Source organism: Sitophilus oryzae, unplaced genomic scaffold, assembly GCF_002938485.1.
Source record: "Sitophilus oryzae breed Bouriz unplaced genomic scaffold, Soryzae_2.0 scaffold_1586_pilon_pilon, whole genome shotgun sequence".
NCBI classification, from domain to species: domain Eukaryota; kingdom Metazoa; phylum Arthropoda; class Insecta; order Coleoptera; family Curculionidae; genus Sitophilus; species Sitophilus oryzae.
The window spans coordinates 1,696,505-1,723,676 of NW_022146265.1; the positions used below are offsets into that span (position 1 = coordinate 1,696,505).

The window sequence follows — 27,172 nt, forward strand, 5'->3', positions numbered from 1 at the left end:
AAACTTGAAGAGCAGGACCGTATCAAGAAAAGTTTCGAAAAAATGGAAAAAAAGCAACAATCAATGTTGGAAGTACGTTGCCAGGAACAACAGAACCACTTCCAAGAAGCTGTAGAAGATCTGGAGGAGCGCCTTCAGCAGAAGATAGAAAGATTGGAGATGGACCTACAGAAGACCAAGGTACAAGTAAAGACACCTGGCGTTCAAGGAACAGCGAACCTTAAGGCCCCGACCTACGATGGACAAACGACATGGACAATGTACCACCGTCAGTTTGAAGCAGCCGCCGCTGCCAACGGATGGACTGACCAGGAGAAAGCAGCGGCACTTGTCATCGCGCTGCGTGGCCCTGCCCTGGAACTGTTGCAAACTATTCCTGCAGCCCAACAGCAGGAATACCAAACTTTGGTCGCTGCACTGGACAGAAGATATGGCGACCAACATCGACGCCAACTTTACCAGGCCCAGATCAAGACACGCCTGCAGAGGTCCGGAGAGAGTCTGCAGGAATTTGAAGCAGACTTACGTCGACTGGTACACCTGGCATATCCAGAAGCACCGGAAGGGTTTAGGGAGGAACTCGCCGCCCAGTGTTTTATCAGCGGACTGAGGGACAACGAGTTACAGAGGGCGCTGCAAATATCCCGATTTTCTACCAGCAGCGAAGCACTGGTCAGGGCGCTGGAAATAGAAGCTGCATTTAGCGCCATTCCTAAACAGAAGATAGGCTCGGTAACGGTTGAGGAACAGCCAAAGAGTTCTCACATACGTTTGGAGGAGATGTTTAATAAACTATGTGAATTACTAGTGAACAAGAGAGTCAACAACATCCAGACAGAGAACCAAAGAAGATTCCAAGACATAAGTTGCTATAGATGTGGCAGGAATGGCCACATCAAACGGGATTGTCGCATCCAAATGCGATTCCATTCACCATCCAGAGAACATCGGCACATCGGAAGATCCCAGGACATAAGTTGCTATAGATGTGGCAGGAATGGCCACATCAAACGGGATTGTCGCATCCAAATGCGATTCCATTCACCATCCAGAGAACATCGGCACATCGGAAGATCCCAGGACATAAGTTGCTATAGATGTGGCAGGAATGGCCACATCAAACGGGATTGCCGCGTCCAAATGCGATTCCGTTTACCATCGAGAGAACATAGGCACCAGGAAATCAACACTAATGAGCGAGTATTGGCTGAAAGAAAACAGAGCCCCTAGGATGTTTTTTCCGTTAGGAGTCTAGGAAAACCGCTGACAGTTTGGTGATCAACGGGAAGGTCAATGGTAGAAGAATTCGAATGACTGTGGACACAGGCGCTATGGTATCGTTGGTGCGGACTAACTCGGTGCAAGGATTGAAAATGATGCCTCTTAGAAGAAGAGTGTATTTACGTACAGTTACGGGGGAAATGACCGCTGTACGGGGAGAGGCTTTCATGGAATTGGAGTTAGGGAATTTGAAGTTTCGGCATAGCGTTTTAGTGGCTGACATTGAAGATGATTTTATCATGGGTATGGATGTGATCAGTCAACATGGTTTTTCGTTTGATCACCATAGAAACATCCTGAAAATCGGAAATGAGGAATTTTCTGTATCTAAAGAGAAGAGACCAGGAAATATGGAAGAAAGATCATCGAAAATTGTGATGATACCTGGTGATACCAAGAAGACTGTGTTCGGGAAACTAGAGAAACCCGCTGGGTGCCGTGTAATTATCGACAACGACCTAGATCGACGACGAGCTACCTTGGACAAGAATATGCAACATCGCGAAAGCACTATCAGAGTAAAGAATTTTAAACTGAGAACTGACGAACAATGGACGACGTTACAATTGAGGAAAGATCAAATGGAAGATCCAGACATCGGAGCAATACTGCGGCTCAGGGAAGGTAACGGCGAGAGACCACCATGGCAGGATATTGCGGACTGAGGGCTCGTTTTCAAAGCTCTCTGGGCTCAGTGGAATTCACTGGTGATTGAGAATGGATTGTTAAAGCGCACGTGGGAAAGTGCGGATGGCAGGACAGTAACAACTCAGTTACTGGTACCAAGGAAGAAAGTTACCCAGGTATTGGAAGAAATTCACGGTGGTAGAACTGGAGCCCATCTTGGAGTAAACAAGACCTTGAGCAAGCTGAGAGATCGTTTTTACTGGGTGGATTATTGTGAAGATGTTAAGAAATGGTGTCAACGTTGTAAGATTTGCGCAGCTAGACAAGGACCAAGTACTCGATCTGGAGGAAAAATGGAACAAGATAACGTTGGACTGTCGTTCGAAAGAATCGTTAGGAAGGAAAGATTATTGGGAATTCATAAGGCCGTGAGAAGTAAGATTACGCTAGCCAGTGACCGGATGAAAGCTCGTTACGACCTCAGAGCTAATTCTGCGGATTTCAACAGGACGATATGGTATGGTTATATAACCCACAGCGCAAGAAAGGGAGGTCCCCAAAGTTAACTCCAGCATGGGAAGGTCCTTATACAGTCATCAAGAGGATAAATGATGTAGTGTACCGGATTCAACGCAGCCCTAGAAGTAAGATGAAAGTAGTTCATCTGGATCGATTGAAGAGATACCAGACAGGAAACCTTGATCGGGACGATCAAATTTGAGAAGGGGGCAATGTCAAGGTGTATGTGGCGCCATCTGTCGGAGAAGCGAGCAACTAAAACCGCAACGTGTCCAGAAACCTGAAGACAATATTTTGTTGTAGCGCCATCTCTTCAAGTCGACAAGTAAGCGAAGCAGACAATAGAATGTACTAGTAGATGGCGGACCTGTCCCGATAATTTTAGATTGTTCGCTTGAAACACTCACCACAGCTATATAAAAGGAGCGCTTACGACAGTTGGGGAAGTTTAAAGTTTTTGAAATTTGAATATACCGCGTGGAAATTGAAAATCGGACAATTTGGTGAAGGAATCTTATAAATAGTTAGTTTGTTGTGTGTTATAAGTTAGTAATTGTGTATAAAGTGAGAAAAATAAATTCGTTAAGTATTTTATCGTGAGTTTAAATAGTGGACCCACGGAATCCGTAACAATATGTACAATAATACCTTTTGTACCTATAATAAGTTACTTTTGTACCTACAATAATAATATAAATAATAAGGCAATCGGCAATCGGGTATACAAGAAAATTTATATTAAAAAATAGATACTGAAGTTTAATTTTGACTGTCTTGATAACCATTCAGTTCAGAATTGTTACTCAGATGGATTTTATAGAGTTTATGATCAGAAACAAGTTAACAATCTCTTATAGTAATTTAACACGATATACTCACTTGAATCATTTTATTTTTTTGACCTTCCCACGTCATTCGTTCATCCCATAAAGGTTCTTTTTGGGTGCAAATAAAAAACGGTTCCCATACCATATATCTGCCTTGCCTTTTTCCAACAGAAAATACTCCTAAGCCTTTGGTTTCGTTTGCTAACACCCAATTTTCGCCGTTAATGACCTATAACAGAACAACATTAATGCAGGAGAATGTATTTAAAATCATTTGTACTTAAAATTATACATACAGGTAGAAAGAAACGTAACATTTTTACTCTTATAAACTTAACTTGCTTATACGTATCGCCCAATTTTTAAAAAAGTAACTTTGTTCTTTGTTTATTGTATCGATTTTGTAATTACTAAAACTAATATAGAATGTTAATTTACCTTTTCAAAAGTCTTTAATTATGCAGATAAACAATATTAAATTGCGATAAATAGATATTAGACAACACAAAATCAAGGCACACTTCGATACAAAGATGAAAAACCTAATATTTCTCTCATTCTTAGAAATAGGCACCCATAACTTTATATCGTTCGAAATGGTTAAACGCCAGCATTTTTTTAAGTTCATAGCCAACTATGATTTTCATTTAAAAAAATATATTTTTGATTATTTCTGACAAAAAGAGCAAGCATAGAAAAAAACTCACTACGCCACTGGATTGTGCTTAAAAAAATGCCTTAAGAACGTCTTTACAGAATTTTATTATTCCGCGTTATGGGCAATTTTCAAAATGGTAAAAAATTCAAAAAGACCCCGTATCCCAGTTGGCAGTGAAAATATCAACGGGCGGTTTATGTCATTAAAAGTATCTCAGAAATCGAGCCCATGTCATCTATGTCGGTTTTGCTCTATCTAGTCAGGACATAGGTTTTCTCTGCTAAAACAGACCAATTCCGACCACCCTGTACAACGAACTAGTGGAAAGAAAAGACATTCTAATAAATAACACCGAACTGGAAATTGTAGAGGAATATATATAATTGGGACAACTAATATACAGTTCGGGATCTCTATTACCAGAAATCAACAGAAGAATTAAGTTAGCAGCATGGAGTGCTTATGGAAGAAACTCAATCATATTCAAATATAGAATGCCACTCTATCTAAAGAAGAAAACATTCGACCAATGTGTACTACCAGTCATGACCTATTCACACATTATGACACTTAAAACGGACATGATAAGGAACCTGCAGGTCGCACAACGCTCAATGGAACGAAATATGCTGGGAATAACCAAAAGAAATCGTTAAAGAATAGAGTGGATACGACAAAAGACCTAGGTAATAGATGTCATCCATGGAGTCAAATCCCTCCAATGGCAATGGGCAGGACACATAGCAAGAAGAACGGACAACAAATGGAACACAAAAATTACAGCATGGTACCCACTAGGAATTAAGAGACCTAGAAGAAGACCGAAGATGAAATGGGACCATGATATTAGGAAATTAGCAGGGATAACTTGGGCACGCATAGTCAACAATAGACAACAATGGACCCAACTACAAAGAGAGTATCTAAATATGTGAGGGAGGCTACACCATAATATGGAAACGGTTGAATAAGCTGAAAATGATGATGATGATGATGATATTAAAACTGACGAAATAAACTTACTCTATGGCACAAAGCACACATCTTCTGGTGAAACAATATCGCTGTATTACTCTTCAACATTTTCTGTAGCGCAGTTTTGTTCTCTGGCACTGCTTGATCTTCGAATATTTCAAAAATGGGCAGTACAAATACGTTCTTGGAATCCTGGCCGAATAAATTTAAGTTGTTCTTGACAAAGTTCAAGAATAGTTGTATGAAATTTCTTGTTGGATACAATTCTATGTCGCTAGGAAACTGGAAGTACGTTCTGGCTGCTAGTTTGGCGATGTTGCGGGCCGTGTTGATAGGGTAGAGAAGGCTGTTGTTGGTTTTGTACATATCCAGATCTGTTAGAGTTTCCCATGGAGGTGGTATGGAGCAGTTGTATGTGTCTGTGTAGGTGTCCAGTATATGAGTTTCGTTCTAAAATATGAATGATATATTAAGCGGCCCATAAACAGCGTACACACTATGCGAGAAACAATTCGAAACATGTCAAGGACGCATTTCGTCGATCAACTTTGACGCATTTCGATTTATTTCCAGTTGTCTTGGCCCACTTGAGTTTGCCTCGACCTACTTTCGATTCTTAAAAGCGCCTGAAAACTACTCGTGAGGAGGGCGAGGGGGATTTTCTTGGCGTTTTTTGTTGCCTCGTTCAATTTTGTTTTGTTTTGAGCTATTTGCAAAACGTGGCGGTATCTGTTCCGAGGCAAAGGGTTTTTTTCTCATAAATCTCAGTAAAATAAGTAAACCTAGACGTTTCTAAAATAGCTGTTGTTAGGATGGTATTTCGTTAATTACATCTCGATTTATGTTATATTGTAATACGTGTTTAGTAATATGTATAGTAGATATTTATATTTAGGAACAAAAGTTTTCACTTAAACTGCAGGAATATAATTACAATATTTTTATGATTTAATTTTATTATAATGAATTAGTATATAAAATTGTATATGATATGTTTGTTTACGACCTTAATTGATTAATGCAAGAGTAGTATTGCTTGATGAGTAATACTGGTAACATTATCAATATATCCGCTTGGGAAAATTATTAATTGACCCTATGTCAACAAAGTTATGGTCCACAAACATTATTTAAAAGCAATGTTCTTTTATTGTTCTTAAGAGAAATCTGTAAACGATACTGTTATTAGCACCCAGCATGTTTTGACATAAATCCATTCAACTAGTATTTATTATGCAGGTATTTAGACAACTAAAACTAGAAAAACAAAACCAAATTCGTAAACTAAACTTTGTTACAGACTACAGTCCTACAGTATAAATGTTACTTTACCATAACCAGAAATAATAATTAGACAATTTTTTAAATAATTTTCTGTATATTTTGTTCATTACCGCGCAACACCGTGGATTATAAGCCGATAAATGGTAGACCGCTAGTTAGTCACCGTTTTAAATTTTTTTACTATATTTTAATTAATTATATTACACAATGATTAAAACTAAATATCCTTGTGTAACCTTCAAGGAATAGCCAATTTAATTTACCATCGGTAACTGTTTTCATATCAATATTTCCAGAAATATTTCTCAAAACATTTCGGGGATAGTCTAGCGCCTGTTATACATTATCAAACAAATTGTGCAACACAGGCTGTTGCGCAACAAGTTGCCAATGTATGGCCCTGTTTGATGCGTTGCGCAATTGCTTGATAAGTTTCAAGAATGTTTGAATTCTGTTGTTCAACGGCACTGTTGGCGCAACGCCGTTGAATAGTGTATTTGTGTGTTGCGCTTTCGTTGTGGAATATTTTAGTTGCCAGCCGGTTTTTTTGGAGGGACGTCGCTTGTTTCTTGAACAATGTACAACTTTTAATAAAAAGTTTGACCAAAATATTACCAAGTGTATGGGTGATGATGGAGTTGTGCAACGCAACGTTGTACATCGCTTTGTTGCGCAATTTGTTTGATAATGTATGGGCCGCTTTTAACCTAACCTAACACAAAAACTTACCCTGGGTATTGGAACATGGTTGATATCGAAAAATACATGGAATGAAACTAAGTCCTTAATGAGTCGATTTTCGCATTGTCTGACGTAAGCTATGGCCTGCAAGGTGGTGTAGAAATCATGCCCAGGGGCGTACAAGGCTATACTGACAGGCCCTCTCCACCTTTCAACAAGCGGAGCCACATTGTCCAAAAACCTAAAAAATACCTTATTAGCATCAAAAATCTACATATTAATGATATCGCCAAACTAATGAACACGAAAGAAGAATCAAAATATTTGTATTATTATTACATTTATCTAAATTATATAGTAATTAAAAATGTTTTATATTTGTTACAGCTATCGATTCTTTCATTAAAATTAGCATAGACGGTATCGTTATTTTAGACTGTTATTTAGAAGTATCAGTGTGCAACAATTATTAAAAAATAACAGGTTTGAAAATATCAGTACGTTGATAGCGATAAATGTTTTTTAACAATAAAGTTATTAAATAGCAATTTCAAGTGGTTATTTAGAAATAACATTTTTAACTTGTTATTTTGAAATAACAGTTTCAACTGTTTTATAGAAATAACGGTAATTTTTTATTATTTTTTGCAGCTATCAATTCTTTTATTATAATTAGCAGCGACTGTTATTTAGAATTATCACTTCATAACAATGATTAGTTACAAAATAATAGGATTTACACAGTGCGATGATAACGATGGCTGTTGTTTAAAAATAAAATTATTAAATAACAGTTTAAACTGGTTATTTAGAAATAACAGTTTCAACTGTTATTTGGAAATAACGATTTTGTCCAGCTCTGATAGTTACCACAGCTGAGGTTGAATTTTAAGCATTACAATTATTTTTAGATAGAGGGTTTTCAGATTTATTTTGTAGCCTGTGTTTGGAAATCTTGAATTTGTAAAATCTGTTAAATCATATATTCTTACTCCTTATTGCTTTCTACCATTATTATCAACTTATATTCTCGAACTTAAAAAGTGACTGTAAAAAATTATATTTTTTATTTTTATCTTCTGTATTTATTATGTATAACACACCCAAGAATTTCCATTTGGGGTTTTCAACATATCTAATAATTAATCTCGTCCAATTGGTTAATAAGTATTTTATTTTTTAATGCATTTAAGTATCAATAAAATCAATATATTGCTGTCATTATAATTCCTTAAATTATGGTACGATTATAAATATATTAGTTTTACTACACTGGTGGGAAAGACAAAATGGCAGACAAAATTTAATACTGCAATATAGTTTATTACTCATTACAGGTGTATGAGTCGTACTAAAAATTGTAAAGAAATAATCAAGGTTCGTTTTTTAAACCATTAAATTTTTTCTTACAATTTTTTTAACTTAAATTAAATAAAAGTGTTACATAGCACCATTAAGATCATGTGAGGTTTATTTATTCTTTAATTATAAGTAAAATCGATTAAGGAACTATTTTACGTATTTTAAAATTTGACAATTAAAATTGTGAATATCAACAAAAATTACATCAAGTCGATGAGATTAAGGTAGGATTATTCTATCTCTATTAATTAAGATTTCAGAGGTTTTTTGTACGTACTATTATTGTTCTATTTGTTAATAAGTATGTTCTTTGTATATTTTTATGTTTTAAACTATTTCGGCGTATAGAACAATAAATTCTTTAAATAAATTTGTATAAATCTCTTTCTATATTTGAGTAAGATAATCATGAGGTAGAGCATCCTACTTTCATTTGGTCTTGTATAGATCCAAAGCTGGCAAAACTGTTATTTTTTTATAACAGAGGGAACTGTTACCCATGTTTAAAAATAAGAGATTTTGATACTTTTTTGATGTTATTTTTAAGTATTCGAAACATCCAAAGTAAACTAGTATTTTAGTGAATATTTGATCTGAAAGATTATACCGTGTACACGGGTCAGAAAATCCCATGTTAATTTTGAAGAGGTCAACTATTATCCCCCTAGATGATTTTATGCAAAAGTTGTATTAGACTTGTTTGTGTAGAATTTCGTTTCATTTGGTATAGTATTCATTTGACAATTGTCAAATTTGAAACGAAAATCCAAAATGAAACGAAATATAATTCCAAATGAAACGAAATTCTACATAAAAGTACAACTTTTACGCCTCTTCAAAAAAGTTCAATACTACTTTTGCATAAAATCATCTCGGGAAATAATATTTGACCTTTTCAAAATTAACGTGGGATTTCCACCACACAAAATAGTAAATAGCTAAGTAAGACGTCAATTGTTGTCAGTTTATTTTTATTAGAAGCGTTTTTTAACAAATTTTAATAATTCTTAATATCGTCGCCTTAATCGGCAATATGCGTAACTCCACATTTTTCATAAAATGACATTTTTGTGCCATCTGGTAGGAAATATTACAACCCATGACTTGCAGAAATCCGTATATCCAAAATTAAATCGGTTTATTTGGCATTCCATAAGTAGAAAACCTCGTATCTCCTTTCCCGCCAATTTCAATCGGCAAAATCCGTAAATCCGTCGGTTTGTTATACATTTTCATGGTGAACACATGTATAACAATGTTATGTGGTTTATTGGCTTTGCTGCAGTGATACTAACATCTTATTTTGTATAATTAACTGTTATAAGGTAAGTGTAATTTCTATTTATTAGGTACAGTACATTTTTAGAGTCAAAATTAATAAACAGAGCGCTAAAGGCAAAATATTATTTTTAAGGGAGTTACGCAGTTTTCGTGTTTTATATTTTTAGTAGTTACATTTACTCACATAGGACATAAGTACTTTTCTTCACGTTTGTTATAGAATTATGAACATATTTTAACCTGCTTTTCAGTTACAGAAAATATTTTGTTTAATCAAGTATACGAATTGACAGGATCTTTAAAGCATTGGACGTTGTAAAAAGTAATACACAATGCAATGTTAACGAAGCGCCAGTTAAAAATAGCGTATATAAAAAACCATTTAGCGACAATCCGGATTTCAATGCAACCTTAAAAAATAATGATAGTTATAACTTAGATCTATCGAAAACCATTGAAGAAGCCGAAATTATATTTTTAAACAATGGTGGTAAGTAATCATTAAACCTCTATGTAGCTAAACAAACTTGGCATCTAATTGTAGATGTACCAATAAGCGAACTTATGGTTGCATCCAATAATGCTGAATGTATATTATCTGAGGAACAAGAAATTCAAATGCTGGTAAAGGACAGAAGGGGTAGGATTAATATGATTGAGAGTGTCATTTCACTATCTAAGTTTTATTTTTAGAAGAAACATTAGCTTCAGTGGACTTCAATATGGAAGTTGACCGGATATTTAATGAAATACCTTCCTGTTCAGCAGTACAACCTAGTAGATCTGAGGTAACTATCAATATTCACGAGACACTGATTAAGGAAAACATTTATGGAGAAACGGATAATAACGATCCCGATTTTAATCCAGCCTTAAAAAATTAGGATACCTCTGACTCAGAAGATGACCCTATTGCCGTGCCAAGTAATTTACCGGACGACAACATATTGGAAGATGAAAACCCAAGACGAAAACGATCAACAAAATACGAAGTAAACAGAAACGAATGGTATGAAAATAGAAACCGAATAAATAGAGAAAAAGGAAAATCCTATTTAGGGAAAAAAAAGGAAGTGGAGGTATGATACTGTACAGGAACCAAGATTACTAAAAGAGGCCTGTAACTGTAAACTAAGTGCAAATCCAAAATGTATTTTGAAATGTAGACAGATAGCGGAAAATGAGAGAGAAATTATTTTTACGCAGTTCTGGAAATATACTTGGGCAGAAAAGAAGATGTTCGTAAAAAACCATGTGTCCGTAGAAACCACTAGTAGAAAGAGAGGATATAGAGAAGTTTCTAGAAGATCATATTCGCATAATTTTTTTTTGGGCAAGGCCAGACTAAGGATGTGTAAAGTAATGTTTCTTAACACATTAGGGGTGAACGAGTGGGTTATAAAAAAGTGGACAAAAAATAGCGACCAAGTCCATTTTAACCAGACTGAAATACCTGATAAAATTAATATTTCTGTTCGTTTGCTGCATGAGTTTTTTGAAACTCTACCAAAGTTAGAGTCGCATTACTGTAGGGCTTCTACCGCTAAGCTCTATTTAGAACCTATTTGGAATTCTAAAGCCCATTTATATAAGGTTTATAAAAACGACTACTGCAAAACACGTAATGAAAAATCTGTATCAATTGCCACTTTTCATAAGGAATTTGACAAAAAAAGGTTGTCGCTTTATAAACCAAAAAAAGATCTATGCGACTGTTGTGTCGCTTATCAAACAGGCAATTTAACAGAAGAAAAGTACAATGAACACATAACATTGAAAAATGAAGCAAGAAACGAAAAGAGTGCAGATAAAGAGTCTCAAGATGAAGTCTTAGCAATGGATCTCCAATCGGTTTTGCTCTCTCCAAAATCTAATGTTTCTTCGCTTTATTACAAGACCAAATTAATCGTTCATAATTTCACAATATTTGACGTCAAGCGCAAACAAGGTTATTGCTACCTGTGGAATGAGTCTGAAGGCGGATTAACAAGTAACGAATTTTCAAGCATCATAATTCATTTTCTGAAGGGACATCTAGAACAATATCAATTAGAAAATCAAAATGAAATTAAAATTATATTATGGAGTGACGGGTGTGGATACCAGAACAGAAACACAACTTTATCAAATGGTCTGTTTAATTTTGCACTGGAAAAGAATGTAACTGTGGTACAAAAATATTTACATAAGGGCCATACACAAATGGAAGTGGACAGCGTTCACTCTGTTATCGAAAGAAAGATCCGAAACAAGAAAATCAATATTCCCGCAGATTACGTATTTATTTGTAAAACAGCATGTCAAAAAACTCCTTACAAAGTTGAGTACCTTATGCACGACTTCTTTAAAAAATATGATGAACTAAAATATTTCAAATCCATTCGACCAGAAATAATCGCTGGAGCACCATTAGTAAACGATATAAAAGCCTTGAAGTACTCAAATGATGGAGTTTTTTTAAACTTCGTCATTCAGAAAAAGATTGGCAAGCTCTTCCAACAAGGTTGAACATAAAATCTATTAAGGCAACTAATATAGATAACTTACCGATACTACACAAAAATAGGCTAAAAATTAAAGCAGAAAAATATGGACACCTCCAACAGCTTAGTTAAGCATGGAAAGCGATTATCACGATTTCTATAATAATCTACCTCATGATTAATCTTTTTTAAATTAAGTTCTTAAATGTTCTACTTTTATAAATAAAAATATTTTCATATTCATTTTCTTATTATTTTATTGCTATAGCTTTATTGGTAAGAAAAATGCCTATCTCCAATTTTTAAATTAAAATATAAAAAGAAAATTACCTATCTCCATTTTTTATAAAAATTAATGATTAATGTTACAATACTAATTATGCCCCTCGTTTTTGTCACTTTTATGATATTTTTTAATCATTAAAAGCAATAATTGTGATAAAATTAAATAAAGTTAGAGGTAAAATCGTTTTTTGTGTCTCCTGAAAAATTTGTAGGAATGGAGTTACGCACTAAGCCGATTAAGCCGACGATATGCAGAAATAACAATAATCATAATTCTTATGCAGTAACAATAATCATAATTCTTAATATTTATTATGATTCTTTTAACTGTGGTTACAGTGGGGTTTATATTAGTGATGGGCATTACAATTCTTTTTAGTGAATCGAATCACACGATTCAATTTCGCATATTGAATCGACTCCTACGATTCGTTCATTTGAACGAACCACATGCGCAATTTACCTTTCATAAAAACAAGAATCGTAACTGGCACTACCGACGATAATTTGGTAGGTAGGACATTTACTTAAGGGACCAGAAAAAGAAATGTACAGTTCTTTCATTTGTTTTTCAACACTTCATGACACTGGCGTTATTGGATTGATTGTTTTACCAATAATATAAAATTATCAATCCAATTTATATATACTATTTCTAAAAGACTTCTTAATACCAATTTAATATTTTTAGAGCCAAACGCTACAAAAACGCTACGACGGACGCCACCGACGCCGACGGCGTTGCATAAAACACGATTTCGTCTTTTAGTTCGACATAAGAATTTTTCATAGAATCTTTCAAGTCAGTGGTCGCGTGGTTAAAGCGTTAGGATTTTACGCTGCTATGACGTTGGAGCCGTAGTAAGGCAGGTTCGAATCCTAGTTAAGGCGACTTTTTTTTAATCGTTTTTTTTTTAATTTTTACATATTTATTATTGATTAATACAATTTTTAGTAATGTGTTTTTTCATTTTTTTTTAATTACTTATACGCGCATTCAAAATTTCAGTTAAATCGGAAAAAAAGTTTATAATAATATAGTGTCTAAAGGTGCGTATTCATTATCCGCACGAACGAACGAACGAACGAACGAATGTTCGCTAGTGGTATGGACGGGGACCGCACGATAGAACCGCACGAGAAGACCGCACGCATTTCTTCATTCGCGCGCCAGTTCAAATCGTCAAGATATTGTTATAAACCTGTTTTTTTTTTGTTTATATACCGTCATTGAATTATCGCTAAGCAAGTTACTATGGAGCAGTGCATAAGGAGTCGGGCTAGGAAGCGAGAGACCGGAGTTCGAATCTCGGCCGGAACATCACTTTTTATTTTTTTTTTAAATACTGTTGTATTCTATAGTTTATTTTAGTAGTATAAGAAACAGAACTATTTATTCTGTTATTTTTTAATCTCCGTTATTAATATAAATTGATTGTTAGTACAATACCTCATTTAATATAAAATAATATTCTACTTTTTGAAATGTATCGGGCCCTAATTGTACCTAAAAGTAATATATTTTTAGTGATATACCATATTGTAAACTATTTAATATTTTAGTCACTTAAAAAGTTAATTTGCATTGAATAATTGCCTACCATTAAAGGAAATTTGAGCTATATAATCCTTGATGGGCATATTCTGGGTATGCAAATACTTCCTTTAAATTTTGGGTGTCGTTCAACCGATTTATTCTCAAAACCAGAAACTTCTACATATAAAAAGAAGCAGAGGTCACTAATTATAATAAACTTCACCCTTGGTATTACTTCCACTAATTATAATAAACTTCACCCTTAGAATTACTTCTATCACAATTACAATACGTTCATCTGCATTGGCATTTTCTACTTTTCGATGGGAAACAATAAACTTCCCAATATTTTTTAAATGATGTAACAATTCCTCTTGTGGTTACTTTTCCATAGATATCCTCAACTCTGTCCTCATGTGAATTCAGAGGCAATGAAAATGAAAATTATTTACCATAAACATCGCAAACTAAAAACCTAATAAACAATTTTATACCGAATATAGAAATAAATTCAGTATTCTTACCTATCGTCCAAATCCATGTTAATAGATAATTATTATTTTTAAATATATTTTTGGAACTGCTGGTTTTAGTAATTATTAAATTAAACGAACTAAAAAGTCTTAAAATAAACAATTCTTAACCATAACCCCAAAAATTGCAGATCTCCTGTCAACTTTCTTTATTTTTTATTTATTCATTATTTTCCTAGTGACGTCACAGGTGGTATGCGCGAACTGAACGAAATTGGAGCCGCTATCGATCATACCTTGTATTCTTTGTACCATGACGTCTAAACGCTTTTGATGTACCGACTCGAAGCGGATGGTCGAGCGCACGAACGAACGAACGGCCGCATGCGTTCGGTCCCCGTCTAAATATACCGCACTTTCATTCGTTCGTTCGTTCGTTCGTTCGGATAATGAATACGCACCTTAAATCTGAAAGCGCACGCAGGCGAACGCCTTTGATGTACCGACTCGAAGCGGATGGTCGAGCGCACGACCGAACGAACGGCCGCATGCGTTCGATCCCCGTCTAAATATACCGCACTTTCATTCGTTCGTTCGTTCGTTCGGATAATGAATACGCACCTTAATGTTGTATAGATAATGAATGATACGGAACCCTTCGTGCGCGAGTCCTACTCGCACTTGACCAATTTTTTTCTTGTAAATAACTTTATCGTTTGTATTTTATGCCCATGATGTTTTTTAGGGCTTTTGTTCAAGTCTAAATAGTGGTGCCTGCATTAAGGGACCAGAAAAAGAAATGTACAGTTCTTTCATTTGTTTTTCAACACTTTATGACACTGGCGTAATTGGATTGATTGTTTTACCAATAATATAAAATTATCAATCCAATTCAATCGGCTCATCGTTCAAATCTCATGAATCCGTGCTGGCCACGATTCATTTGAACGAACCGTATTGTAAGCAATGAATCAATTCTCACGACTCTGTGAACGCACGATCGCATTGTGATCCGTTTCAATTCGCACGATTCTTTTTTACGGCTCATCGGATTGCAAGCAATGAATCTAATCTCACGATTCATTTTCCCCAACGTAAATGTTTTATTTAACGACCTATTTTCTGAAACTGCCGTAAAACATCGTGTATTCTTCAAATAGCATAAGAAACTTAATCATAAACTAACATAAGGAACTTTCTACGTCTTCTTCTAATCACGTTAATCATGTATAAATACCTACGTAACGTCGGTATTATCTATCTATACATATTATAGATAGTAAATTTTGGTTGTCAATTAACTGATTTCGATAATAATATCTATTACGAACATTCCACCGAAGGCATCGTCTCATAATGAACGTAATTATTTCTATTTTCTTGCTAGGAATGCCGGGATAAATTGGTGATAAATGATAAAATATTTGACTGTGAATTAACCCTAATCCCATTCATAATATTTATTTTTAAAAAATACAAGTAAAAATTACAGGAATTGTTTATATATGTTTATGTATGATATTAGATCGAATGGGGACATTGTTATAGGTATTTATAAAGACAAAAGGCACTCTTTTTCTTTGAATTCTAGTAGAAATATAATAATTATGAGATAAAAAAAATCTTCAAATAGTCGAATAATTATTAAATAAGCCGAAATGTTTAATGCTGGATTAGTTGTAATACTTTTTTTATTTAAACTCTAGGAAAAAAGTTTAAAAGAGTTTATTTTAAATATAGGTTATATTATTATTATTTAATATTTATTTACCTCCTAATTAGTATTATTAGAAGATTTAACTATTTTTCATTGAAAAATGATAATTTAGTTTAGCGAATATTTATTAAGATTTGGGTTGAGGAAATATAGTAAATAATATAAATTGTTTAATGGCTCTTGCCAATAAAAACACTTTAAATTTCACAGTGCCTTCTAATGGTTAAACACTACTAAGCATTTTTAATATGATTTTTACCAATATTGTAAACATTGCTTGTTGATTAGTGGGCTATTATTACACAATAACAGTTCACAACAGTCACTTTCAAAAAACAACAGGTATGAAAATAACAGTGCTCTGTCATTGATGTCATGATCATTGACCACAAAATTTTACTAAGCTCGCAACAGTTGTTACCTCAAAAAAATATATGCGGTATGAAAATAACAGTTAAGGCGTAAACGACAATCGGCAATTTATATTCTAGAGCTGTGACTGTTATTACGGACTGATTTTAGCTTTTCGGCTTCTTTTTGCTTGCTGGTCTCTCTTCTCTTGATTGTTCTAGTTATAGTTACAAATAAAGTCACAATGATTATGCCTCTATGATTGTTTTTAGTAAATTGAAAATTACAGAAAATTACAGTGTTCAGTTCCGTCATTTTAAAAGTATTTATTAAAATCAAATACGTTTAAATAAAATATACGACGGCCTCCCCGTAAGAGCAATGAGAGGATTTACGTCTCAGTATTGAAGGACAGAAAATCGAATCGAATGGTTTCAAGACATAACTTCATCCTTGTTTAGTCAAACCTCCTACAACACAAGGATAGACTTATGTAGGAAATGCATTGAAATTCTATAGCCATCCTTCAATATCGGGACAGGAATTTAAGCGGTACCTTATATTCCGTATATTTTATTTTAAACGTATTTGAATAAAATACATCCGCCTCTTTCTAGTATTTTGACAGCTTAAAAGTAAAATCAATAATAACAGAAACACGATTTTAGGCAGTTATTTTTAAATATCAGTTACAGGCAACTGTTATCTATAAATAACAGTTGTTATATCAGTAACATAGCAACTGTTATTTATAAATAACGACTGTTATTTATAAATAAAAATAAAAGTGAGATATTATTCTGCAGAAAAGAAATAACAACTGTTATTTTATTAATAACAGCTGTTATCTCTGCAATGCTGAAAAACACTTATTGACTTACTCACTCACCTGTAGTCTCCTGGTGCCGTCAGTGTTATGGTCTCAGTACAACCCACCTCCTTTTCAGCTTGTACAAAATTAAAAATGGCATAGTACTGGCCTCTTTGGACTATGTATTTGTATTTCGGTATAGAGTCGCATGTGAAGTAATCGTCCAAAAGATTTTTTGTCTCTTCCTCATCGTAATAGGTGTTTTCATCGTTTGTAACATTCGCTATGTTTTTTGTATGTCGCATCTCAAGTTCCGATTTCCATTGACTAAAATTTGTTATATTTAAATAACTTCATTATTTAACATGCTATTTAATGATTAACCATTTTAAAACAAGCAAAAACAAGCATTTTTCTCAAAATGTCAATAATAAAAAAATTTTTCTCGTAGCAGGACTGTCAGCAAAATTTATAATCATGTTGAGAATCGCAGTCGTCACAGGGTATTTGAAAATATTTTGTATTTTTCTTACTCTACAGGCACATTTTACAAATCATCATAAATAAATATCATGAAATTACAATTTTAATTCAACTTTCATCTATTGTTTTGCTGCTACCTATTTATTTGTTTATAGCAAATATAAAGTTCTTAGGAAATGTTTCTATTATAAGGAGGAAGAGAATAACAAGTCAACGCATAATAAATTAGTTTGAAGGCTTGTTTAAGTATATTTAAACGTGATCGTTCTGGATATGTTGATTAAATGTTTTGTTAAATTAATGATGCTTGGAATTTTTTTGGACTTTTTTCTTTTAACCAATTAGGCTTAATATTTTTTTCACAAAAAATTTTAAAATTAATATTAGGTATATTTTAAAACAAAAACTTTTTTAAAAAAAAATTCAAAAATATGACATCCAGAAATGGTAGAAGAATCACATAACAGTGTGAATATAATTTATATTACGCTTTTAAAATAATTATACCAGTATCTCTAAATATGTATACCGGTTGCCTCTCAAAAGTGGCTCACCCTTATAACTTGTTTATTTTTTCAGATAAAAAACGAGATTTGGTATGTTAGTATATAACATAAATTAGGATTGATTGACGTATTCAATAATTGTTTTTGGTCACTTCCTTTTTCACCGGAAATGACTACAATCTTTGATTTTTAAATGGTACCCCTGAATTGAATGACAATGTACCTCTGAATTGAATGACATATGTCAACTTTTGACATTTTCGTAAACATTAACATTCTTAAAAATAAATCGTATTTTAAAGTTCAATCCAGACTGGAAAAATCCAGCCTTGGAAAAATAGATTTAATCGTCTAGTGTTTTTTGTGTCTTGTTCTGGCCGATTAAAAGATCTCAATTTTTTTCAAATGGAACAAGGGTGGTGCTTTTGTATATTTGGAAAAAGTATTTTTTACGAATAATTTGGTACCACACACTTGGTATTTCGAGTCAAATTGTCGTTATGAACCGGATGATACAACTTAAAATAAACCATATGCCGAAATGTCAAAAGTTGGGTCATTCCATGTCAAAAATATGTCATTCCATTCAGAGTGTCATTTTTAATCGAATAAGATAAAAAATACCTAGGGTGTCATTTAAAAATCAAAATTATAGTCATTTCCGGTGAAACAGGAGGTGATACAAAAAAAATGAATACGTCAATCAATCCTAATTTATGTCATATACTAACACACTAAATCTCGTTTTTTTATCTGAGAAAATAAAAAGTTATAGGTGTGAGCCACTTTTGAGACGCACCCGGTATATCAATTTTTGCTTTTATTTGCTCGATCATCCTACAATAATTAAGAACTTTGGAAATTCCGGTGTACAGCTTTCATACACCTGGGAGTACAATAAAACTATTAATTTTTATAGGATAAGATAAAGCGAGAACAGATATCTATAAATCCATATTATTTGTAAATTCTATTGGTTCATAATAATAATAATAGCTCCCGTATATAGCGTTTAACGCCTTGGGAGTAGCAAGGTACAGCTTGCCATACTAGAGCCGTTCGGTATACAATGAAGGTAATGTGGCTAGCACTACGCTTCAACCGCCTATTATTACCTCAGGATTGTGAATGTCAAATACTCATTTAAGGCTGAGTCGACCTAGGTACCCAATCTATTTTTAATTTTTAATAAAAAATCATTCATAATACATGCAAATATGACACGCATATTCTTTTATAAAATTTATTTTAAGTATGCTTATGTATTTCTCGTATAATCCAACTTCTTTATATGTTAAAAACTGTGGATTTATAACTATAGTAGAAATAATAGTAAGACAATAAAAGTAAGAAAGTAAATATTTAAACAAACGGTAAAAGGCAAAGAATTAATATTTACTTATATCTTAATATCCGTACGTAAAAGTATCTCTTAGAATTAGTGTAAAAAAGATGTTAAAGTAATTTAAATATTATAGAATATAGGGTGTTCCAGGTTGAAGATTTCTTCCCTCCTACATGCTCCACATACTCCAACGTTTAAGACAAATTTAGCTAACAAGAATTCTTTGTTATCGGCTTCTTTCATAAAGAGTTCTATTTCCAGTTTTGTAAATAGGTATTTTTGATTTCTTTGCCTGATATCCGGAAGCTTTTCTTTTTAAAAATGCAATAAGGTTTGTGAATATGCTAATATCTACGTTTCTGTTCAGGTAAATCATGCTGCGGAGCATCGAATATTTACTCCACAGAGTTGACTGCTTTAAGGTAGTGGATAACTTCAGGAAATAGGCTTTTACCTTTTCTGTGAAATTCTCTTTTCTGTGAATGTGATGTGTGCAATACCTTTTCTGTGAAATTCTCAACATGTTTTTCTTTGACCCAGGTTTCAAAGTTGTTATAGGTGGTCTCGTATAAGTTTTTAGAGTTAAAAATAAATAATAATAATAATAATAGCATGAAAATCTCAAATTATCCGCTGTCACAAAAAATCTTTAAATTAATACTTCTGTGACGCAAGGGCGTAGATAAGGGGGGGGGGGTACTGGGGGACAGTACCCCCCCCTGACGCTTGACGAGATACGAGAATTGAAATAGTCATTGACTATGAAAGGATTTTTTTTAATTAAAATCCGACATAAGAACACTTTGTATGCTTTTAATTATGTTGATTTATCGTTTATAATATGTTCGACCTAATTAAAAGCACACAAAGTGTTCTTATTGGCCAGGACAGATTAGTGAGGTTAACTCTAATCAATATCCATAAAGATATTGAAATAAATGTTGATGCTGTTATCGATAGGTTTTCCAAACAGCGTACTAGAAAACTTAATTTTGTTTTGTAGTTTTATTTATAGTTTATAGTTTTTATAGTTTTTTTTGATAGTTTAGAGTTTTTTTTATAGTTTATAGAAAATTAACTAATAAACGTCGTTGTTTCATTTTTGTTTATGTTATTTACAAATCTATATTTTAATTTTTGTGTTATGTTTTTATCTTTTTGAAGACAAAAAAATCGCCGTCGTTTTAATTCGACAAAAAAATTCCGACGGTGATTTTTTTTGCGACTTAATCATAGTACCACCCCCATAGCATACACCTATCTACGCCCCTGCTGTGACGTTTGAAAAAAATACTAGTTTATATATTATACAAATTATAAATATACCCTTGACCTGTTATCAATTAAACTCTGCTATAAAAACATTTATTTGTAATGTCTAGCAATACCGATCTAGCAATAAAAGTAATATATTGAGAAAATTATATATAAGCTGATAACATCGTCATCGCCTTGAATACAAGTTTACGATTTAATCCTAAAACTATTTAAAATAAAATTACTATATTTGTAAAGAGATTTCAGGTTAGTGTGTGATTTGGGATTATAATTACATCAATTATACAGCAATAAGTTATAATGTGAAAAGTATATTTACAATTAGAATGTCCAGAATTGCTAATAAATTCGTTCTGTCTTGTAATTATATACAATAAGAACATGTAAGCCTTTTAAAGAGATAGGGTAAAAACTGAAATCAGTTATTAGAAAAAAAAATTCTGTCTTTAAAAAGCTACTGTGAACCACGGAAAACACAAATTTTCCTGCGGAACTGAAATCTACTATAAAAAAAAATACATTTTGCGTTTTATTTTTAATATTTTTCTGAACATATCAACACAAAAATTTTCTTGCAGAAATAGCTGTTTTCATTTTCTAAGGAAATTTATTAGACTTTAGAATAGTTGAAATCAGTTATATAAAAAATAAATATATTTTTTGCCTTTTAGAAGCGTTTACAAACTCATGAAAATAAAAAATTTCCTGCGGAAATGCTTGATTTTCATTTTCCATTTGTTCCTTATAATATCGGGTCTTGTAAAGTATAAATACCCACGAAGTTAGCAATTTTTTTTTGGCAGAAAATCCTATGCTTATAGAACAGTTTAAAAAAAATCCTTGGATGAAGCACTTTTGAACCAAAAAAAAATCATTTAAAAGTGTCTAAAATGCTAACTAATCTAATAATATTTTTACAAAATCACAGTTAATTATTAAAATATAAAAACCACAGCTTAACACCCTCCACAAAGAAAAGCTAACCAAAGTATCCCAAATCCTAACCAATCTAATAATATTTTTGCAAAATCACAGTTAATTATTAAAATATAAAAACCACAGCTTAACACCCTCCACAAAGAAAAGCTAACCAAAGCAACCCAAATGTTAACCAATCTAATATTTTTGCAAAATCACAGTTAATTATTAAAATATAAAAGAAAACTGCATGATCCAATGATTTTTTGTTTTGAATCAGCCCTATTTACGTAAAAGCTTTAATAAAAAACAAGAATAAGTGCAGAATTCCGAGGTACTTATAGTTTACAAGAACCTATATTATCTATTTTACAGGAATTGTTATTCCTCCGAAAGATGTTTTACCCCACCCAGCACCCCTATTCGCTCCCGGGTCCCGTAAGCTTCTAAACTGAAAAATGTATGAAAAACAAAGTGCACAAAATGACTGACACATTTCCGCAGGAATTGTTTTGTATTTCTTTGTTCGTAAAGGCTCGTATAAAACAAATATAAGTTCATTTTTCATGTAACTAATTTCGGCTATTCTAAAGTCAAAGCATTTTTTTTATGTAAAATAAAAATTTCCGCAGACACTTTTTTGTATTTTTAGAAAAATGTCTAAAACACAGCCTGAAGACTAGTTTTGATGTAACAGATTTCGGCTATACTAAAGTCCGAAAAATGAAAATGTCGCATTTCCGCAGGAAAATTTTTGTATATTTGTACTCCTAACGCTTTCTAGAACGCATATATATAAAGTCATTTTTTATATAACAGATTTCAGCTAAACGAAAGTTGAGCCAAGAGATATCTTTGTTTATACGGTAACCACAACTTATTCAGTACCAGCTGGCCATCTTTGCTTGTTTTAAGATGTCCGAATATCGCCTACTAGGTATATTTTAAAATACATGTCAGCAGTCTCAATAGCTTTTTTTTAAATGAGTCCAATGGAGCTATAATCTCAAAACTGTGCCTGAACTATTATGAACTATAAAGTCTGTCCAATGAGAGGATACCTGACAGTGACAGTTGTTGCCTGATATTTTAATTCACTACAAATCAGGCAGTTGAAAACAAAAGACAGCGGATGAATATAAACACATATACATATAGTTCATATCAAATAAACTTTGTAAAAAATAAAGTACACGTGATTATAAGCTTGACCAGCACAGCGTTGCCCACTTTTACTTATTTTCCTTTAATCAAAATATTTTGGGAAAGAAAAATAAACGGCTTTCCCGTTCAAAATATTCTAATAAAGTTGCGATGAGTTTTTTACGGCTATTAAGCTATCTTGTACACTTTGCTCTAAGTGAGGCGCTAAAAAGAACAACATTCGACTGCAAGGTCTGCTAGTAAACATATTAAAGCTTAAAGTATCACAACACAATTCATTTAAACCAAAAACTCGTAATACAAAACTAAAGTGTCAAAACCAATGACAATGCCAGGAAATAAATAAATAAATGTGACAACTTAACTGGTGTGGAATATAGAGGTGTATAATCAGATGAATTAACTGGTGTTTATTTTGTATTTTTAAGACTGATGGGGTTGTCACGTTTTTTTGGATAGCAAATAGCATTGTTCATACAATGTGTAATCCACGTGAACATGCACTAGACACTAGACCATTGTATATGTATCGTGCATTAGAGAACTGAGAAATAATACATTTTTTTTATTAAAATAAGAATAAGTTTGTTCACATTTTTGTGCTAAACCTTACACGTGTATGCATCTATGCATATATTGGGTAGCTATAAACAAATATAACTTCCTAAGATTTTATTTACGCACTAAACGTGAATATAGTTTACAATGACGTTATTCAGATAAATTTTATACTATGTAGGTACTTATACTTCTGTTAGGCTTACTCATTGTTTTTATTGAGGATATAAAAGCTTTCTGCTTTTTAAATAGTTTGTTATTATGTGTAAATTAGACTATACACATTCAAATATACGGTGGACATTAAACATGACGTCATTGTTACTATAATTATGACACGCTATTAACTTTTTATATTTTAATTATTTTGTGTATGTGACTAAAAATGATAATCAAAAAATAGATGCAGTCTTTCTTAAATTAGTTATAAACGGCTTGCCCAAAATTGTTTAAATTTGGCATGTGTTTTCAGCATACCATGACCTTTAAAAAACCTATTTTCGACTTCGCTTTGGAATGTTTGGAGAGTTCAAAATTTGCATTAGATTTCCTGCGCCCAACGCCAATGCACCACCCGGTATATTATTTTCATTGTAGTCTATTCATTAACCCTTTATAGGTTGATGGTCGCTAAATCGACCACTTTAATTCACTACTACTACTACTGCCATTACTCGATTTGAGACGCATCAGAAGATGGTCACGCAAGGCGATTTCTTTCATGAGCTTTTCTGTGACTGAAAAGCCCGATACGTGATGTTATCTATCTACCGCACTCCGAACATTCAAAAATCTCATTGCTTTGTTGCCTCTTTACTTTTTGGTTGTCGCTGTTAACTGAGTTTGCAATTATTCTTCTCCAGTGAGTTCTATTGTGAACTGCTTCTTCCCACTCATTCTGCATGTTAATCCCCTTTAAATTTTCGTGGAAAATGTCCTTGTACGTACATTTTGAGTTGTCCACCCGGCCTCCTTTTACCGTCTACAAGCTCACCGTAAAGCAGAGATTTTGGTATGCGGTTTTCTTGCATTCTGCATACGTGAGCAGCCCACCTTAAGCCGGATTTTGTAACCATGACTACAATACTCTCGCAGTTAGCTATTTCAAAGACCGATACGTTTGAGACATGATGGAACCATTTGATCCTTACGAGTTGTCTAAGGTGTCTCTGTTGCAACTTTTCAATGCGTTCATGTGTCGGCAGTACGTCACCCAGGTTTCGCTCCCATACAACATGGTGAGGATTATTATTGCTAGGTACACTGCAAGTTTCGTTTTTGTGCTCAAGTCATGGTTGTAGAAAACCCTGTCTTTTAATTTCCAGAACGCTCTTGAGGCGTTGCTAATGCTGTGCTGAATTTCAGAGTCGATATTGGTCTTTTCCGAAATCAAACGGCCCAGATAATTGAATTCCTTTACATATTCCAATAGTTCTTCTCCGATTTCTTATAGCATTGTTGTGATCTTTTGGGGGAGTGCACGATTTTAGTTTTGTCGATGTTTAGCTTAAGGCCCAAAGCCTCGTATGCCAAGGTATATGTGTTCAACATTTCTTGTAATTGCTGTAACGTTTTTGCAACTAGAGCTCAATCATCAGCGTATTGACGTTCTGTGATGAACTTTGTATGTGTTTTTGCCCTGAGTCTTTTTATGTTGAACAGAACACCGTCGTATTTGTATCTAATGCCCAATCCTCTCTCCTGCAGTTTGCTGTCGACTATAATGGAGAGCGCTGCCATGAATATGTTGAATAGGAGAGGCGCTAAAACACATCCTTGCCTAACTCCTGTATTTGTTAGGAAGGGATCGCTCAGTGATCCATGATGTGACACTCTTGACTTGTTGTTGTTATGGAGGCTTTTACATACTGTCAGAAATTTGTTGGATACTCCAAACTTTTTCATAATTGCCCAGAGTGCATCCCTGTTCACAGAGTCGAAGGCTTTTGTTAGGTCGATGAATGCAACATAAAGTTTAGACTGCTGCTCTTTTACTGTTTCCTGCAGTTGGCGGATGGAAATGGAATCGACGGTGCCACAGTTGGTGCGAAAATCCGTTTGCGATTCTGGAAGGTTTTTTTCTATATATGGGTGCATGTCATCAATGAACACCCTGTATGTGAGATATATTTCGATCATTTTTTATAGGATGCAAGTTTTTCGAAAAACAAAATTTGATTTACTTGATATGGGCATATTTTTGAGTAAAGAGCTAATAGAGATAATCAAAATGAACTTGCTCTTTTTTCTTACATTGGATGATACATACAGTTAAAAATACTCAACAAAAATATGTTGCGACCAAATCTTTTACGTACATACCGTAAACAATACAAAAACCAACACTTACTTGCAAATCTGACTGTAATGTTTGGACAAATTGCTGTAATTTCTCAGTTGCAGTTGCGAAGAGGTGGAATAACTTACGCACAAGAAATAAACTGAAGTTATCGCACAACCAGCGAGAAAACAATAAAAACTGTTATCGCGAATCCGTCGAAAGGCCATAGCGTTATAATAATTATATCTTACCTGATATGTAATTTGGCGCTGGAATGGCTCTATTTTTATTTTAGATAATTGTTAATTCCTAAATCTACCTTAATATAGATAAGGGTAATCAGCGGCAAATAAATAATAGGGAGTTTTAGAATTCGTTAATATATATTTTTTTTTATTACGCTGGGGCTTTCCCTTACAAGATTTTTGTATTTTCTTTGTTTTTATTAACATTTTACAATAAAGAATATGCTGAAAGGGTTTACAAGAATATTATTACAAAGTCTTGTTACATTTTGAACCCGTATAGGGTTCGGCAAAAGTGCGTCGGGCATCTGTAGCTCCTAGAATAAAAAACTTGGGAATTGTGCAGACCTAAAGTATGTACTAGAAGGTATTTCAGGAAAATATTTTAACTTCTATAGGGTGGCTCAAAAAGTGTGATTGGATTGGGATTATTTTTTTTAAATGGAACACCTTGTATACTATTACATTTTTGACTTCCTTTCAGATCACTTTACATAATCCTAAGATATGATTAAATATATTTTGATAGTTTCAGAGACATTAATAAATTAATAAAATATATATATTTTTCAGCCTTTCTTAAAAAGTTATTAAAAATACAAGTACTGTCCTGAAATCAAAACTATATATATTAGGTATTTTCTTTAGAGTTTTAGTAAATCATACAGGATGTTCAAAATTCTATGCCAAACTTTCTAAAATATGAAATAAATCTTCTTCGTTCTTTTAAAACGGAACACCGTGTATATTATTTTTTAATAGATGAAGAATTAAAAAATGAGCATTTTTTGTACGTAGAGTATATCAAAATTTTTAACGGTTTGTAGATATTTGCGGTTTTATATTCCATATGGCATTTTCCACAGTAATTTTTTTCAAAGCCACCCAATGATTTTTCTCTCGTACCTATTTTACCCTTGAAAGAGCCATAGGAAATAATACTTTGTGTACTTGCGAAACCATTAAAAATTTGGATATACTTTAAATAGAACAAAAAATGTTTACTTTTTAATTCTACATCTAATAAAAATGATATACAGGGTGCTCCATTAAAAAAACAACTAAGAAACTTTATTTTATATTTTAGAAAGTTTGGTATAAGAATAATATACTTAGAATTTTGAACACACTGTATAATTTAAGATTACGATATTTATAGCAAAGTAAGTATAGACCATTTAAAGTAAATACCTAATATAGTTTTGATTTCAGGACAGTTCTTGTATAGGTAATAATTTTTTA

The 27,172-nt window shown here is 33.2% G+C and overlaps 2 protein-coding genes across 2 annotated transcripts in view; one reads left to right on the forward strand and one right to left on the reverse strand.

The window, feature by feature from the left end:
* LOC115879740 (beta-1,4-glucuronyltransferase 1-like) overlaps nucleotides 1–25,937 on the reverse strand; it is a 30,156-nt gene extending 4,219 nt beyond the window's left edge. Inside the window, exons 1-5 of the mRNA XM_030896711.1 lie at nucleotides 25,755–25,937; nucleotides 17,231–17,479; nucleotides 6,901–7,093; nucleotides 4,936–5,337; nucleotides 3,307–3,483 (exon numbers count right to left, since the gene is read on the reverse strand). Coding sequence (XP_030752571.1) covers nucleotides 3,307–3,483; nucleotides 4,936–5,337; nucleotides 6,901–7,093; nucleotides 17,231–17,479; nucleotides 25,755–25,912 — 1,179 coding nt within the window. The 5' untranslated portion in view covers nucleotides 25,913–25,937. The remainder of the gene's footprint in view (nucleotides 1–3,306; nucleotides 3,484–4,935; nucleotides 5,338–6,900; nucleotides 7,094–17,230; nucleotides 17,480–25,754) is intronic.
* LOC115879741 lies at nucleotides 9,790–12,093 on the forward strand. The gene is made up of 2 exons (XM_030896712.1): nucleotides 9,790–10,135; nucleotides 10,189–12,093. The coding sequence occupies exon 2, from the start codon at nucleotides 10,732–10,734 to the stop codon at nucleotides 12,001–12,003; it is 1,272 nt and encodes a 423-aa protein (XP_030752572.1). The 5' UTR covers nucleotides 9,790–10,135; nucleotides 10,189–10,731; the 3' UTR covers nucleotides 12,004–12,093.
* Nucleotides 25,938–27,172: the final 1,235 nt, after the last annotated feature.